Source organism: Rhinolophus hipposideros (assembly GCF_964194185.1).
Source record: "Rhinolophus hipposideros genome assembly, chromosome: 24".
Classification (NCBI taxonomy): domain Eukaryota; kingdom Metazoa; phylum Chordata; class Mammalia; order Chiroptera; family Rhinolophidae; genus Rhinolophus; species Rhinolophus hipposideros.
The window spans coordinates 5,019,233-5,034,933 of record NC_138070.1 but is presented as its reverse complement, the minus strand read 5'-3'; the positions used below and the strand labels follow the sequence as shown (position 1 = coordinate 5,034,933).

The window sequence follows — 15,701 nt, the reverse complement described above, 5'->3', positions numbered from 1 at the left end:
ATGTCACAAGCCAGCGCCCAGGAGCCACTCCCTGCTGCGTGGCCGTGGCCGCAGTGGGCCGGGTACTCTGAGGACGGAGTGGTGAGTGGGACTGAATCCTCTTGGGGTCTTGGTGCTGAAATGGGTATCAACGTGGACAGCGATTCCAACCCCCGACCCAGGGGTTAAAGAGACCCACACTGGAACCCACTGCTTAGAACCCTGACGTTGACCTTGGGTTCACGTCTCCTTTCCAATCTGTGCAAGGGGGATAATCCTCAGCACTTTTCTCCGCGGGGTCTCGGGAGGACAAACGGAACCGAGTGGCGCTCGGGAAGCGCTCACCCCCGACGGCAGCCCCGGCTGTGCGGGGCCGGGTACCGTCACCCGTCTCACAGCTGCGGGCACGGACGAGGCCGCACGAGGAAACCCAGGTCGCCCGCGCTGGGGCTGCGCCGGGGTCTCGCGAATCCCGGCGGGAAAAAGTCGGCGCCGCCCGGAAGTCGCGGGATCCCGGGGCGCCCACGTCGCCGCGCGCCCCGCGGGCTCGAGCACGCGCGCGTCCCGGCGGTTGCCTAGCAACCCGGCAGCGCGTGGCGGCCGCGCGGCCATGGCAGCGCCGGGCCGCACAGTGAGCGCGGCGGTGCGGGAGCAGCTGAGGCGGCTGTGTCTGCATGAGTTCCCCTGCGGCGTCGGCAGCTGGGTGCGCACGCCGGCGCGGGGGCCGGAGGGACGCAGGGACCTGCAGGCCGGAGGGGACGGGCAGGGGCTGGCCGCGGCCTAGGGCCTGAGAGCAGGGCCGGGCAGCGCTGAGGGGTCCGGTCTGGGGACCCCGAGGGCGTTCGCATCTGGGCGTTCAGGGAGCGGCCTGACCCGGGGGTGCGGGGCTGCGGACTGGAGTGTGGGGATCGGACATTGCAGGGTGGGCGGAAGGGGCCCCACCGGTGCCCGTGGGCGTTGACCCAGGGTGGGGGGCAGGGACCCCCGACCTGAGTACATCAGGCTGCTCTGGGCAGGGCCTCTCGCTCTCTTCAAGGCTCCAGGTTCCTTCTGAGGTGAAAAGCTCATCCTAAGAGCAGTGCCTGCCGCTGCCATGTGGCCAGAGGGGCCATGTCATCGGCTAGATGTCCCCGGGGGGGAGGAGGAGCGGGACCGGGAGACCGGGGTTTCCTCAAGTGTTCAGAATCCGGACCGGTTCCCGGGACTCCGCGGGAAACTGGGCCCTACACACTCGTCAGCGCTAAGGGGAAGTGGGTGTTCCCTCAACAAACGTTGATGGAGCACCCACTGTGTGCCTGACATTGTGCTGACCTTCAGGGTTTCATAGATGTCTCTCAAGTCTCCTGGCAGAGGGGGGTCGGGGGTAGGATGAATTGTAAACTCTGGGACCAATTCGATCACGTTCCACTTATGGCATCTAAAGGTCCTGAATTTACCTTTTCGGCCTTGCCCCCTCTTGTTCAGAAACCGTTGCTTGATGAATTACACCCCATAGATTGCCCTTTGCACGTCCTGGCTTCTAGGACATAAATCTTTCCTTAAATGTTTAAGCACTTTTACTTACATCTTCAGGGTTCCCAGCTCAACAGCAAACTCCTAAAGGCAGGAATGGACCTTATTATTATTTTTTATCTCCCCTCGTCTGTAGTTCTGTCCATGGCTGGTAATCAGTCAAAAGTGTCGATTGCTCATTGCCTACATTTCTAAACTCTTTATCCCTGATTGTCCTATTTTATAATCTGTTCAATTTTGAGAGTTTCAAATTTTTGAGCGCGCTGAGTCATAAACAGAGAAATTCTCCACCTCCACCACGGCAGAATAAGACTCGCTTTCTTCCTCAAACTTGGCGATCATGGAGAGAGCTGATCCCCAGAGAGGAGGTCGCGGGGAGCCCTGGGGAGGAGACAGTGGAGGACCTGCTGGGCCTGGTCTGCAGCCCCCACTCACCCTGGGCTCTGCTGGAAGGCTCCAGTGCAGAGGACCGTTTTCTGAAACAACTGGCCATCCAAAATCCCCGGATGATCAAAGACACCTTCTTCTACTCCTACTTCAGGTCCCTCCGGGTGGTGGACAAGCAGGTGAGTGTGGGAGCGGGCCCCCGCGTACAGAGTTGACTAGGAGGCCAGCCCCTTACAGCACCGAGTAGTAAGATGTAGGCATTAAGTGGGAGGGGTTGAGGGGAGCTCTGTCCTTCCAGTTAACCTCACCAGCTCGTCCACCAAGCAGAGCCAGCTGCTCACTTACTCTTTGTGTGTCTTTCTTTCTTCACTCTGGGTGGGATTCCACTGTGTGTCTTCTAGAGCTGATGTGTGGAGCACCTTGCTGTCGGCCCTCCTGGGTCCTAGTAGAGATTTTTTAAAGTATTTATATTGGTTTTATTTAATTTAAACTGTGGGTGCCAGGGGTTGGGGGGCAGCATAGTACTATAGTAATTTCTGTTCCTAAAATGCCTTCTTTGCTTATATCAATAACAGAGCCCCCACATCGCATGGAAATGAGACCTTGGCCTTCCTGAGTTTGCTTGTCCTTTCCCAGAGAAACTGAATTGCACAGTACTTGGGGGATGAGAAAGGGGAGCAACTCCTGCCGCCTTGCCTGGGACTGGCCCTGTGTTAACACTGAAATCCTCATGTTCCTGGAATCCCTCAGTCCTAGGCAAGCTGGCACGGTCGGTCACCCTAGAGAAGAGGCCAGTCAGGAAAGACTCCTGATGTGTTGGAGGCCACAGAGAACTGGGGGCTCATGGACAGGCTCTGAGCTTCTGTCTGACCCCGCCGTGTGTAAACTAGAGGGACTCCTTTAGGCCTTAGGGTTCACTGTGGCTCTGGGGTAGATAGTAAAGGAGATGGGATTCCCGTCCTCGGGAGCTCACGGTCCCACACGGGGACAGGACACTGAGCTGGAAGTTGTACAGCACCCAGTCAGAGGAGGGGTGAGGCTTGAGGAGGCGAGAGAGAACTATAGACACTGAGACACTGTGGTCCTGGCGGAGTGATGCTGGAAAGGCTCCAGGAGAGGAGCGGGAGGGGTTGTGGGGAGGAGACTGGCAGGTGGATCAGCTGGTATCGTCCTGTGTTCGTGTAGACTTGCTTTCTGCTGCAGCCCTGCCTCGCCCACCAGAGCTCTTAGCTTCCTTTCCTTCTCTCCCAGGTGAGCCTGGTGGATAAAGACCTCCTGAAATTTTCGAAGCTTGAAGAGTTGGTACTGAGTGCTAATCAAATCAAGGAGATAGATGCTGTCAATCTGCCCCCAACTCTCAAGGTAAAGGAGCCCAGGTTCCGTTTCAGGTCTTTGAGCCCACACTGCCCCGCAGCCTGCCCTACACAGAAGGTACTCAGGCCCAGCCCCCGGCTTTTCAGAGGTGGGTTAGATTCCTCAAAAAGTCTTAATTCCTTAGGACCCTGCAATTCCCTTGCTAGGTATAGCCCAGAAGAATTGAAGGCAGGGACCCAGATTCTTGTACGCCAGTGTTCATAGCAGCATTATTCATCAACAGCCAGAAAAGTGAGACAGCCCCAGTGTCCATCAACAGATGGTGGATAAGCAGAATGTGGTCCGTCCCTATAACGGACTGTTATTCAGTCATACAAAGGAATGACACGTGCTACACCATGGAGGAACCGTGAAACCGTTATGCTGGCTGACAGAGGCCAGACACAAAAGGCCACGTACTAGATGAGACAGAAAGGAGAGGAGAGGTTATTAGGGGCCGTGGGAGCTGGGGGTTGGGGCCAGTGGGGAGTTTAGCTTAACGGGTATGGAGATTCTGTTTGGAGGTGATGAAAAATTATGGAACTAGACAGTAATGATGGTTGTACAACAATAGGAATGCACTTAATGCCGCTGAATTTTATACTTCAAAATGGTTAAGAAGGCAAATTGTTACATATATTTTACCACAATAAGAAACAGTTTTTTACAAAAGGTAGGCTAGGCTTTATTATGAGTCTTCAGCTGAGCATATCAAAATGGCCTCCGTTTTAAGTCAGATGCTGAGATTAGTAGATTTAGTGGCAGAAGGGACTCAGGGCTGTGACATGCCCAAGAGAACACCCGTGAGGCCCTGGAGGAGAAAGGCAAGAGCCCACTCTTCTCTTGAGCTTTATTCCGTATCCATCCAGGGTCGCCCTGGCTTTCCCAGAGACCTGTTGCCATGGGTGGAGAAGCTGCCAGAACGTCATGTACCCTGCCCATCGTCACCTCCCAGTCCCGATTTTAAAGTTTCCTTCACAAAAGAAATAGACACTCTCCAGCACCTGCTACGGAGATATTCTTCTCCAGGGTTTTTATAAGAGACTCAGGTGGACACAGGGAGGCCTGGCCTGAGTCATGGGAATTCCTCTTGAGCTTCCCGGGGTGGAAGGAAGGCCTGGGAGGGAGGGTGCGGGCTCTCAGGGCTGCCCCCACCTGTCACAGGTGTTGGAGCTCTACGGCAACACCATCACCAGCATGGAGTGCCTGTGCGCTCGCCCGCCCCCCGGCCTTCAGCACTTGGGGTTAGGGCACAACAAACTCCTCGGCCCCTCGCAGAGTCTGTACATCACGGCCAGACACTGGTAACTCGGGAGCCCCGAATGGGGAGCAAGGGGAAGGAACGAAGTGTCAGATTTGGGCGTTCCACCATGCTGGCTTGAAGGACCCACCATGCTCTTTGCTCTAGTAGCTCGTGGTTGGCTCCAGACCTAAGGTTTATTTCTCTGAATAAAAAGGGAGTCAGACCTTCACTCGAATACCGTGTTTTGGGGCGGGGTCTCACGAGGAGGCGCTGTTGACGTTTGGGCAGCCTCGTGCATGGTCCTCTCTATCCCTCAATGCCGGAAGCACCCTCCCACACCAATGGTGACAACCGAAATGTCTCCAGATAGTGTCAGAGGTCCATGGGGGACAAAATTGCCCTGAGCTGAGAGCCACTGCCCTGCAGACAACTCTTGTCCCCTTGGTGGCTGAGCAGTGGGAAACTGAAGACCCTGATCTGAGGAGTCTAGGGGATCAGAGGCCACCCCTGAAAGGCCATCGGTGGCTGGGAAGGCTTGTCAGAGCTGGCTGGGAATATATGAGCAATTAAGTGCACTTCCACGGTGGAAAGTTTGCGAACTTCATTATCTGACTTGTAGACACCCAGGGTTTCAGCGTCCTGGGTGGCACTTTCTGGGGTTCACTATGATTCCCTCCCTCGTGGTCCAGAAAGGGCAGAGGGCATAGGTCAGCCTCGCTTCCCTGCTTTTCCATGTGACGTGGGGAATGCGTTCTTGGAAGACCCCTCTCTCTGACCATAATTTCCTCCTTCTTCCCTTTTTCTCCTACTCGTGGCCGTGGCTGTCTCCACACTGTCTTGGCCGCGCACGTATAATTCCATCGCTTTCTCCCACTGAGTGCAATGTAGCACGGGAAGGAGGCATACACTTGGGCTTCAGACACGTACCATGGACAGAGTACCAAGTGTTTAGATTTTTTTTAACTTTTAAAATTTATTTTAAGGATGTTTTTCCAGGACCCATCAGCTCCAAATCAAGTAGTTGTTTCAATCTAGTTGTGGAGGGCACAGCTCAGTGGCCCATGTGGGGATTGAACCAGCAACCTTGTTGTTAAGTGCACCGTGCTCTAAACAACTCAGCTAACCGGCTGCCCCATGTTTGGATTTTTAATTTGGAAAATAATATTCCCCACACACCTACGTGCTTAATGCTGAGTGTAGGTTTCTTGAAAACCTCCACCTTTCACTGTTTTGAACTTAAAAGAAGGGTGGTGGTCTGATGCCCCTAGTTCTGCTGAAGAAGGCTGACGCTGGTTCAGGTCTGTGTGCCGGTCCCACGAAGTGTTCTTGTCATGTATTTCCTTCCTGCTGACTGGCTGGCCAGCATCACCAGCAGGACGGGAGGATGGGGAGAGGAAGTACCCTAGTTGGTCAGTGGGAGATCGCGGGGATGATGGCGAGAGATTGTGCTGAGGTGGTGTCTCCTTGTGTTTATCTTGCCTCTGTTCTCAGAGCTGAAATCAGTTTGCTTTCTAGTCTGTTCAGTGGGGAAACCACCCTGCCTCCTCCCTGGCCCTCTTCACCTCCTCCGTCCTCACTGGTCTGCGCTTCTCCACCCATGTGCCCCCAAGAGATGAACCACACAGCTTGCTGTGCCCGACTGCCAGTCTAGCCTTGGAAAGTGCCCTCCAGCTTCTCGACCCCCCAAGCCTCCTGCATCCCTTTCCCAGGTCCCCATATTACCTGCCACTCCTACCCCACCCATGGCTCGTCAAGTGGCTTCCCTCTGCCTCCCTTGCCAGTCTGCCTTTGTTGAGAACTTTCTAGATGCACAAAATCAACATTGTGCAGGCTCTATGGGAGATGTTTCATCTCGAAGAGAAGATCTGTGTCAACAGAAGTCAGGTGGAGGCAGGATGTGACGAGGGCCATCTCTGTGCCACAATGAGGATGGCAATGTCGCAGAGAGAGAGGACAGTAGAGCCAGGAGGTCCTTCCTGATGGGGAGGCACTAACTGGGGTCAGGAACGGCCCAAGGCGTGCGAGCCGCGATGCATCGGGCCCCCTGTCCGGCCGGGACACGGGGTGCTGGGTGAGGTGGGCAGGCTGGCTGCTTGCCTCCCTGATGGTCCTGTTCGCCTTCCAGGCCCAACCTCGTGTCTCTGGACCTGGGCTTCAATGACCTGACGGACCTGCAGAGCATGATGGGCAGCCTGAGCAGCCTGCGCCACCTGCGGCTGCTGGTGCTGCAGGGGAACCCGCTGGCCCTGGTGCCGTACTACCGGGGCTTCACCATCGACAGCCTGGCCAGGCTCTGCGCGCTGGACGACATCACCGTGTCTCCCAGTGAGAAGCACCAGTTCCGTGGGCTCAGCCGCAGTGCGGGTGAGGAGCCGCTGTGCAGGCCGGCCGGCGTCGCCCGTCTGTTGCCCTCCTGGGGGTCTGTCCCCACAACTCCCCGGTTGACCAGACCCTGGTTGGGTGCAGCTCTCCCAGATTTGACCCCTGTGATGAGGATTTGGGGACAGGTCTGGGGGCCAGGACCACCTCGGTCCCCTCCCTTCCTGGGCAAAGGGAAAACATTCTTTAGACCAGCCTTCACTTCCATGACGGCTTGAGATCACCCCCTGGTGGCCTGCGCCACAAGCTGCACCAGAGCCTTCTCAAGGTCGGGGGGACAAACACTGACGATAACAGCTACCTACTGTACGCACGGCACGTGCTGAGGTCACACTTATTCTCAATCTGGAACCAGCCTGCAAAGCAGCTACTACCGTTTCCATTATACAGATCAGGAAAACAAGGCTTACGAGGGGTGTTGCACCAAAAAGACACTTACCCAAAGTCAGTGGGTTTGAACTTGGCGGAGCTGGGATTGAACCCAGGTCTGCCAACTCCAAGTCTCAGTCCCCATGGAGGGGAGACTGCCGGCAGCCTGCTCGCCCCACCCTCTCTCGCTGTCTGTCTTCCCAATTTCATCCTGGAGGGGCCCTCACTCCTCCCCTTCCCCCTTGCAGACTTCTTGGCACATGAGGCACAGTTTGTGGTGACGATTGGAAGTGTCACAGGGGTTCTGGACACATCGGTCTTGGACCCAGAACCAGGGCCGCAGGGCCCTTTTATCACTTACAGCTATTATGTGACCTACGATTTTGTGGAAGACGAGGAAGGTGAAGGGAGCGAATACGTGGAAGGTGTGCTGGCCGAGGTGTGCGCCCCCGCTGGGCTGGTCCTGGGGATGTGGGGTGGGGGGCTCTGCCCACGGGTCCACGGAGTCTCCCTCGAAGGCAGAACGGCTTCTTCAGGCCCAGGGAAGTCTTGAACATGACCTCCCGGAGTCAGACCGTGCTCCTGGCTTGCGCTCAGTCCCTTTCTTGCAGCTGGAGTCACTCCCAACCGCTCCCACCCTCCTGTCCCTTTGAAATTAGAGCTATGGGCTGAACTAGGAAGCAGCCCAGAATTTCACAGCGAAGCTGATTACTCCCAGCCCAGCCTGCAACCTCTGCACCTCCCATCGGAGGACACCCACGGAAATCACCGACTTGGAGACGTGGGGATGCCCCCCCCCCCCCCCGCACAAGGTGCACTGGGCGTCTCAGAAGAAACAAGTCTAGCGTTTTCCTTTTCTTAACTTCCTGCCCCTCACGTTCACGTGTGTGCTCAGGCTTCGCGTCCAGCCAAACGTTGACCTTTGTACACACATTCACACTGCGTGGGATGAGCCCCTGAAGACGCCGCGCTGCCTGTTTTCGTTCTTCTCTGGCAGATCGTCAAGCCCTCTCCCAGCGTGGAGCAGTTAGGTGATGAGATCCCCGAAGAGGTCATCCCCAAAGAGGTCATTCTGGAAGAGGTCATCCCGGAAGAGGTCATCCCTGAAAAGGTCATCCCTGAAGAGGTCATCCCCGAAAAGGTCATCCCCGAAGAAGTCATCCCCGAAGAGGCTAAGGATCCTGTAGAGTCCGTACCCACGACGCGGTCCCAGTCAGCAGAGATGGAGGAGTCCGTGGCCTCCGGCGGGTCGACGCCCCTGCCCACGTCTGCAGAGGAGCTGGCCAAGCTGCGGCCGCGCATCGACCCGCAGCTCTGCCCATCCCCAGGGTAAGGACGGAGGCCTGGCCCGCAGCAGGGCCCAGGGTCCCCTGCCGCCCCCTCGGTGGACTCTTCACTTGGAAGGTGTGTGTGGGTTTCCTGTCTGCCTCTTTCCTGCAGTCTCTTCTGCCTGAGTTCAGGCCACGGTTTTCTGAATGCTCGGGTTTCTTTAGTCAATGGACTGAGAATAAATGGACAGCCCGTTTCATTTCAGCCTCAGGGTTGAGCGCCTTTTCAGGTTAACTGTTTACATTCATCTAGAACTTCTGGCACCTAACACATGGTATGAATCTTCCAACCTGAGTACTAGGTTCTTTCTCACCTTCATAAGTCTGGTCTAGTCCATTCCATGGGCTTCATATGGGTCACATAGATTGTCTTACTCAACAGTCTTTTTTGATGAAGAATTTTACAAGAACTTAGAGTCAGTTCTCATTTAGTGTTGAAGTTCTGTTAACCGATTTTGTACTCATTTCAAAACACTGAGCTTTGTTTGGGTTTATTATTATTAATTTTACAAAATTCCTGCTGTCAGCTTCTGTTGGTATTTGATTCTTCTGATGACCAGAGTGCAGAAAACAAAATTTGCAACTGAGTTCCAGCTAAATGAGCTTTCTCTTCATGTAGACTCTGCTGCTGATGCCCTCAACGAATTTGAGAAGCTAGCATCTCTGAAAATGTGTGAAAAGAATTAATTTTTTAAAAAATTATTTGAAACCTCAAGTAAAGTAAATGATACAGCCCTGTTGAAAATATGGGGGAGCTGAAGTCGCCCATAGCTTGGTTCCCACTGGTGACAGAACCAAGGGGACAGCTGTCCCAGCTGCCAGAGAGAAGATGGAACCAGCCAGTCAGTACCAGGGTGCTGAGTTCATCACAGCAGACTCCACTGTTGGTAGTGGTGTTTTACTTTTTGGAAAGATTCACAAAAAAGTAAGAGCCGCAAATAATTCTACCACTTAAAACATTATGTAAGTTAGAAAAATGTCCTCCCATCCCTCCATCCCATAGAATTAATTGCTCTTAACAGGCACAGTTCTGGGCTGTGAACAAGTAAGATGCTAACGACCTGTTCTGTTACCCATCTTGGGAGGGAAATGAACAAACAACAGTACTCCACACTCTGCATAATAACCCCTAGGCCCGGTGGCACAGGGGGGTGTGCTCCTAGGATGGCACGTGGGAGGAGACAGCTGAGGAAGCTTCCATATGGAGGAAGGGGGGGGAGGGGGGGAAAGCAATAAGGCCGGAAAGGTAGATAGACAGAAAAAAGGGTAGTTTCTGCTAAGCGGAAACTATTAAAAAGTTTTAAGCAGGTTTGTATTTGGGGACGATGACTGTGGTGGAGACGATGGTCTGAAAATAGCTTGCGTCCACTCTTTTCATCACTTCCCTGGCGGACTTTTTGAGTGTTATCCTTGATGTATTTGTATATAATATTTTATCGCTAGGGGTTTGCTTTTTTTTTTTTTTAAGTCAGGAGATTATGAAATTTCTTTCACCTGGAAGTGCAGTTATTCACATTCTATCTCTGAGTCTTTCTTTCTGTAGCACTAATTTTTTAAATCAGTTATTGTCACATGTTTCCTCCATTTTTATGTTTCCCTCTTAACATTTTTTTTTTTTTTGCACAGTTGATTTACACAGTTTGCAAGCCCTGGACTGAATTATTTTATTGGGCTTCTATTATATTTCAATCCATACATAACTTTATCTTTGATTGCATTTTCCTATTGTTTGAGGGGAAAATTTCTCCCACCTCAGTGCTGGAATAACTTCTACTTTCCTCTAGTTTTTACTAATGTTTAACTCAGACATACTTTAAATTTGTTATATTATATTATTAATTCTCCTTCATGCTGTAATCCAGTTGTTAAAATAATGTATGTTACACTAGTTCCCAACCATAGTCACATATGATATCCTAATACTTAAATAACTCTATTTATAGATTCTGAATTTTGGTCTGGAGGGTCGTTGTTTCTGCTTTTGATCCAATAGCTTACTATTTTGAGAAATTTTACTTTCCAATATACTTTACAAATCTGGGGGCATACATAACATGTATTCATTTATTAATGAATCTAGTCGTTCATAAAATACCTGTTTTGATGTTCCCAGAGCTAGACTAGGTCCTAGGTATGTGAAAATGAATAACGACCTCACATTACTGGAGTCCACAGTTTACAATGTCATTATCTTTTTTTTTATTGTGATAAAATACACATAACATAACATTTCCATTTCCCACTTTATCCATTTTTAAGCGCACACAGCTCAGTGGCGTTAAGTACATTCATGTTGCTGTGCAGCCATCACCATGCCCATGTCCAGAACTTTTTTATTTTCCCGAACTGAAATTCTGTTCCCATTAAACACGAACTCCCTATTCCTACCCCCAGCCCCTGAGAACCTCTCTTCTATTTTCTTTCTCTCTGAATTGGACTATTGTAGGTACCTCACATAATTGAAATCATACGGTATTTGTTGTTTCGTGTCTGGCATATTTCACTCGGCATCATGTGTCCACATTGTGGCATGTGTCACCACTTCCTTTTTTAAGGCTGAATAATATTCCACTGCATGGTTAGCCCATGTTTGTTGTTGTGAATAATGCTGCTGGGAACGCTGTTCAAGTCCCTGTCATTCTCTTTGAAGTGTCGTCTTTGGAATTCCTGCTTCTCTTCCAGGTGCATTTCCACACTCAGTTTGTCGAGCCCTGAGACTTTGTACTGGCACTAGTGTAACACTTGGTAATGATTCAGGGAATTTGAAACACTTCTACGTTTTTGCTCCCACTTTGCTGAAGCTTTTAAACTCTTCTGATTCATTGCTGGTTCGTGCCCATCCCCCGTTCAGTGGCTGTCACCCACTGAGGGAAATCTCCATGCGGCATTCACCGGTGCACTTTCTCCTCTGTGCCCATATGTCTGCCCGGCCTCCGGGGCCCCCAGTCCCGCTCTGCTTACGCCCTCTCACAGCACCCCACAGCCTTGTCCCTGGTCCTGGGTCACGACCCCCCCTGTCTTCGTCTCCCTGTGCAGGACTGTGCTCTTCAGCACGGTCCGCAAGCCCTGGGCTGACGTCATCCAGTGCAACTACGAAATGCAGCACACGCTCAGGGACCTGGTGCCACTCAAGGCCTTCCTGCTGGCGGGGACCACCGTGACCATCGTGGAGGAGAAGGTGGGCCTGGCGTTCTCTTTGGCCCACATGTTGCCCCCGCTGCCCCCGCCCCATTCCGGTTTTCTGTCATGGCGTCCGGAGTCCTGCTCCCTTGTTAGCGTGGTCCCATCACCTTTCCAGAAAGATCCCAGCCAGCCCAGCTTAGCCCGTGTTCACTCGAGGCCGTCTCGCTATCTCCTAGATTCTCTCCTGGCCTGTAGTGCCACCTCTCATCGACAGTCCCTTGTCTACCAAGAAAGGAAAAGGGGAGAAGGACAAGAAAGAGAAGGAGAAAGGCAAAAAGGGGAAAGATAGGAACGACAAGGCAGCAGCCAAAGGGGAGAAAGAGACGGCCAAGGTACCACTGGCCTGGGGTGGTGGCGATGGGCGCCTGGGCACGGTCCCTGCCTGGTACTGTCACCCTCCCGGCCTCTCCCCACAGGAATGGAAGGGGTCCAAGAAGAAGAGAGACCTGCCTAAGGAACTCCGCCAGGACCCACCCATCCTGCGGGTGCTGGGCAGCGGTCGAGTGCTCCTGGAGCCCCTGCTGATGGGGGAGCCTGTTGTGTCCACCGTGTGCAACTTTGGGGTGATCCGCACCATGGAATCCGACAGGCTGACATTTTTCAGGGTATATTAAGGCCCCTGACAGACCCCTCCCCACAGAAATGACGCTGGGCAAGGAAGGGCCACGGGGCCCGGTCATGGGAGGGAGGAGGAGAGGCTCTGCACCCATGAGGCCCCTCCAGAAGCCCCAGCATTGCACAGGAAGGCCAGGGAGGAGGAGGGCCTCCCCCGAGGTCATGGGGCGGGGGTACAGGGCCCCCAGCTCTGCAGGTCACCAGCCTGTCTGACAGCCTTCTCAGGGGCAAGGAGCAAGGCAAGTGGGCAGGCAAGGCCTGCTCCTCCCTAGGAGACCCAGCCCTGCCTCTGGGACCAGGAGACACCCTGGCAGGGGTGGGGGTGCCAACAAGAAGGTACCGGAATCTGCATCCCTCACTCCAGTGAGCATCTTATTCTGTGGTTCTTTCAGGATTCAAAGAATAAGAAAGCTAAAAAAGGTAAGAGCCAATGATGGTGACTGAGGGCAGAGAGTGTTTCCTGAGGACCTGTCCTCATCTCTGGGGGCTGCCGCAACAGAGCACCACAGACTGGGTGGCTCGTAAACAACAGGCATTTATTTCTCACAGCTGGGGAGCCTCGGAAGAACAAGACCAAGTTTTCAGCAGCGTCAGGTGAGGGCCCTCTTCCTGGTTCCTAGCTGGGCACCTTCTCTCTGTCCTCACATGGCGGAAGGGGGAGGGGTCTCTCTGAGCTTCTTTCAGAAGGTCCTTAATCCCATTCCTGATGGCTCCGCCCTCGTGACTTAATCACCTCCCCAAAGCTCCACCTAACTCATACCATCACCTTTGGGGGTTAGGATGTCACATATGAATTTTGGAGGGGGGAAGGGAACACAAACATTCAGACCATAGCAGAACCTGCTGAGGGATCAGCCTGATTTGGGACCAAAGGAGGGAAGGATGGAGACTCGTATCTTCCAGCCAGTGGCGAGGCCGTGCCCATCCTGAGGACCAAGCCCTGTGTCTTCCCTGCAGCCCTGAGACAAGAGTGGCTGACTGGGGGTCAATGCCATAGGCAGGAAAAGCATTCTGGGGTAGGAGTCAGGAGGAGGTGGGTGGGGGGTTCAGAGTTGGGGCTGGCTCAGAGTTTGTCTGGTTCCCGCTTTGTTCAGGTCATGCGCCCTGATTTGCCGTAAGAGGCATGTGGACTTGTTCTGTGGGCAGTGGGCAGCCACCCAAGGGTCCGAAATAGATAAGTTTTAGATTTGAGTTTTAGAAAGAAACTTCTAAAGAATCACAGTTTGGAGGGAGAGCTAGCAGACAGGAAGATCAGCTGGGAGGATGCGGCAACGTGTGAGGCAAGGTCACAGCAGCACTGTCACAACAGCCAAAAAGTGGAAAGAGCCCGAGGGCCCCTCGCGCATGAATGGGGGCCTGGCTGCACCACGGGGTGTCACTCAGCCATGGAAAGCGGTGAAGTGCTGACACACGCCCCAACACGGATGAACCTTGAGAACGTGATGCTAAGGGAAAGAAGCCAGATACAAAAGGACCCATGTGATTCCATTGATAGGAAATGTCCACAATAAACAACACCCTAGAAACAGAAAGCAGATTAGTGGTTGCCAAAGGTTTGGGCGGGGGGCAGAGGAGAGGTGCAAGAGAATGGGAAATGACTGCTAATGGGTGTGGGGTTCCCATTTGGGGTGATAAAAAGCGTTCTGCAATTGGATAGCAATGCTGGTTGTACAACAGTGTGAATATGCTAAAAACCACTGAACTGTACATTTAAAAATATTTAAAATGTTGAATTTTATCTCAATGGAAAAAAATTCACCGAAACAAAGTATGAGGCAAGAATGCTATCTGTGTACATGGATTAGGAGACTGAATGTTAACATGTCGGTTTTCCTCAACTTGATCTATACATTCAGTCTCAGTCATAATCCTAGAGGGATTTTTTTTTTTTTTTGAAAAATCAGCAAGCTGATTCTAAAATGCATGTGGAGATGCAAAGGACCTAGAATAGCCAAAACAACTTTTAAAAAGCCCAAAGGATTTTTACACTACTGGACTTCCAGACCCGTACAAATACAGACACGTGATCTGTGATAGAGCTGCCGGGCGAAGACTATCTTAACATCATTTTTGTTTACATTTTTGCAAATCTCTTTAATGTCTGGCTTAATTGAGGACAGCTGCATTCACATAGCTGCTTCTGGGGTCAGTCCCTTGTGATGTGTTGCTGTGGTTGAACTACACCAGGGGTGTCCAAACTTTTTTCAACGTTTTTCACCAAGGGCCATATGCGGTAAAATACACACACAGCCGGGCCACTCACTCAGGTGAAGTACATATTGCCCCACCTGGTTTATTTAAGTAAACTAAATATATTTTTGGAATTTGCTGCAGGCCAATTAACAATAGATCATGGGCCCGCAGTTGGCTTGCTGGCTCGTTTTGACACCCCTGAACTATCTGAAGGAATTCCAACCTCACTTGGACATGTGATTGAAAAAGAGGGGAGTATTTTAGTAGGCTTTAAATAATGGTATTCGTTTTTGATATTACTTCAAATATGCCAGCTCGGTTGTTTGTTTGTTTGTTTTTGAAGATTACACTGTGAAAGCTGAATCTACGTGGGTGAATTTTTTTTCATAATCAGTATGTAAAAATCCATTGGGCTACCCTGCGTTTTGAATGACTTATCACCCGCGCAGTTTGGAACATCAGATATTGGTTTTTGTAAAAGACTAGCTCACTGGGTTATGCAGATCTTCCAACTGTTGACGCAGTTCGTTATACCTTATCCAAAAATCACGTTCTTTAATACCAGCACCCATGTCATGAGAAGAGTCTTTGAGTGTTGGAAAATGAAGTTCATGGTGGCACATACAATGTTCCAAAATTCTGATTTCTACTTGAAAGCCAAGTGTTATACTTTATCAGAATGCTTTCAGTTGTTTTCTCTGACGTGCCAGGCTTACTTCATTTTTAGAAGATATCTGCCTAATTGTCACGTCTGGATAACCACCGTCTGCCAGTGTCCTTTCAAGGGAAATGGTGGTCCCCTAGTTAAGTGTGATTTCATTGTATTCGTTACTACGAAGTCTCTGATGCCGAGGCCGCGCCCCCAGCGGACCAAACACGGGTTTGCGTCGTGCGGCCGAGTAACGAGCCCGCGCAGGGCGGCGGAGAACCTGCCGGCTCACCTGTGCGGACTCACGTGCGCGTCTTTTCCCAGTGGACGAAAGCGACTACCAGCCGGAGCCCCTGACGGTGCAGCTCCAGATCCAGCTGAACCAGTGCCGCTCGGCCGGGGAGGCGCTCCGGATGCTCGCCGCGTAGCGCGCGCATTAAAAGCTGTTCTGACGACCGCGGCCTCGCGTCTCTTCTCCGGCCGCCGCGCGTCGGGGGAACTGGGCGCCGCG

The 15,701-nt window shown here is 52.3% G+C and overlaps 1 protein-coding gene across 1 annotated transcript; it reads left to right on the top strand.

The window, feature by feature from the left end:
- Positions 1 to 561: 561 nt before the first annotated feature.
- LRRC43 (leucine rich repeat containing 43) lies at positions 562 to 15,644 on the top strand. The gene is made up of 13 exons (XM_081037701.1): positions 562 to 682; positions 1,797 to 2,057; positions 3,130 to 3,240; positions 4,396 to 4,535; positions 6,600 to 6,838; positions 7,471 to 7,661; positions 8,220 to 8,551; positions 11,587 to 11,728; positions 11,910 to 12,065; positions 12,150 to 12,338; positions 12,741 to 12,768; positions 12,898 to 12,942; positions 15,515 to 15,644. Exons 1-13 carry the CDS (start codon positions 590 to 592, stop codon positions 15,616 to 15,618), a joined length of 2,031 nt encoding a protein of 676 aa, XP_080893827.1. The 5' UTR covers positions 562 to 589; the 3' UTR covers positions 15,619 to 15,644.
- The last annotated feature ends 57 nt before the right edge of the window (positions 15,645 to 15,701 follow it).

Coding starts and splice junctions, on each gene's coding strand:
- LRRC43 (XM_081037701.1), top strand. CDS start 590: ATGGCAGCGCCGGGCCGCACAGTGAGCGCGGCGGTGCGGGAGCAGCTG. Junction 11,729..11,909: donor TGACCATCGTGGAGGAGAAG/GTGGGCCTGGCG, acceptor GCTATCTCCTAG/ATTCTCTCCTGGCCTGTAGT. Junction 12,943..15,514: donor CAAGTTTTCAGCAGCGTCAG/GTGAGGGCCCTC, acceptor GTCTTTTCCCAG/TGGACGAAAGCGACTACCAG.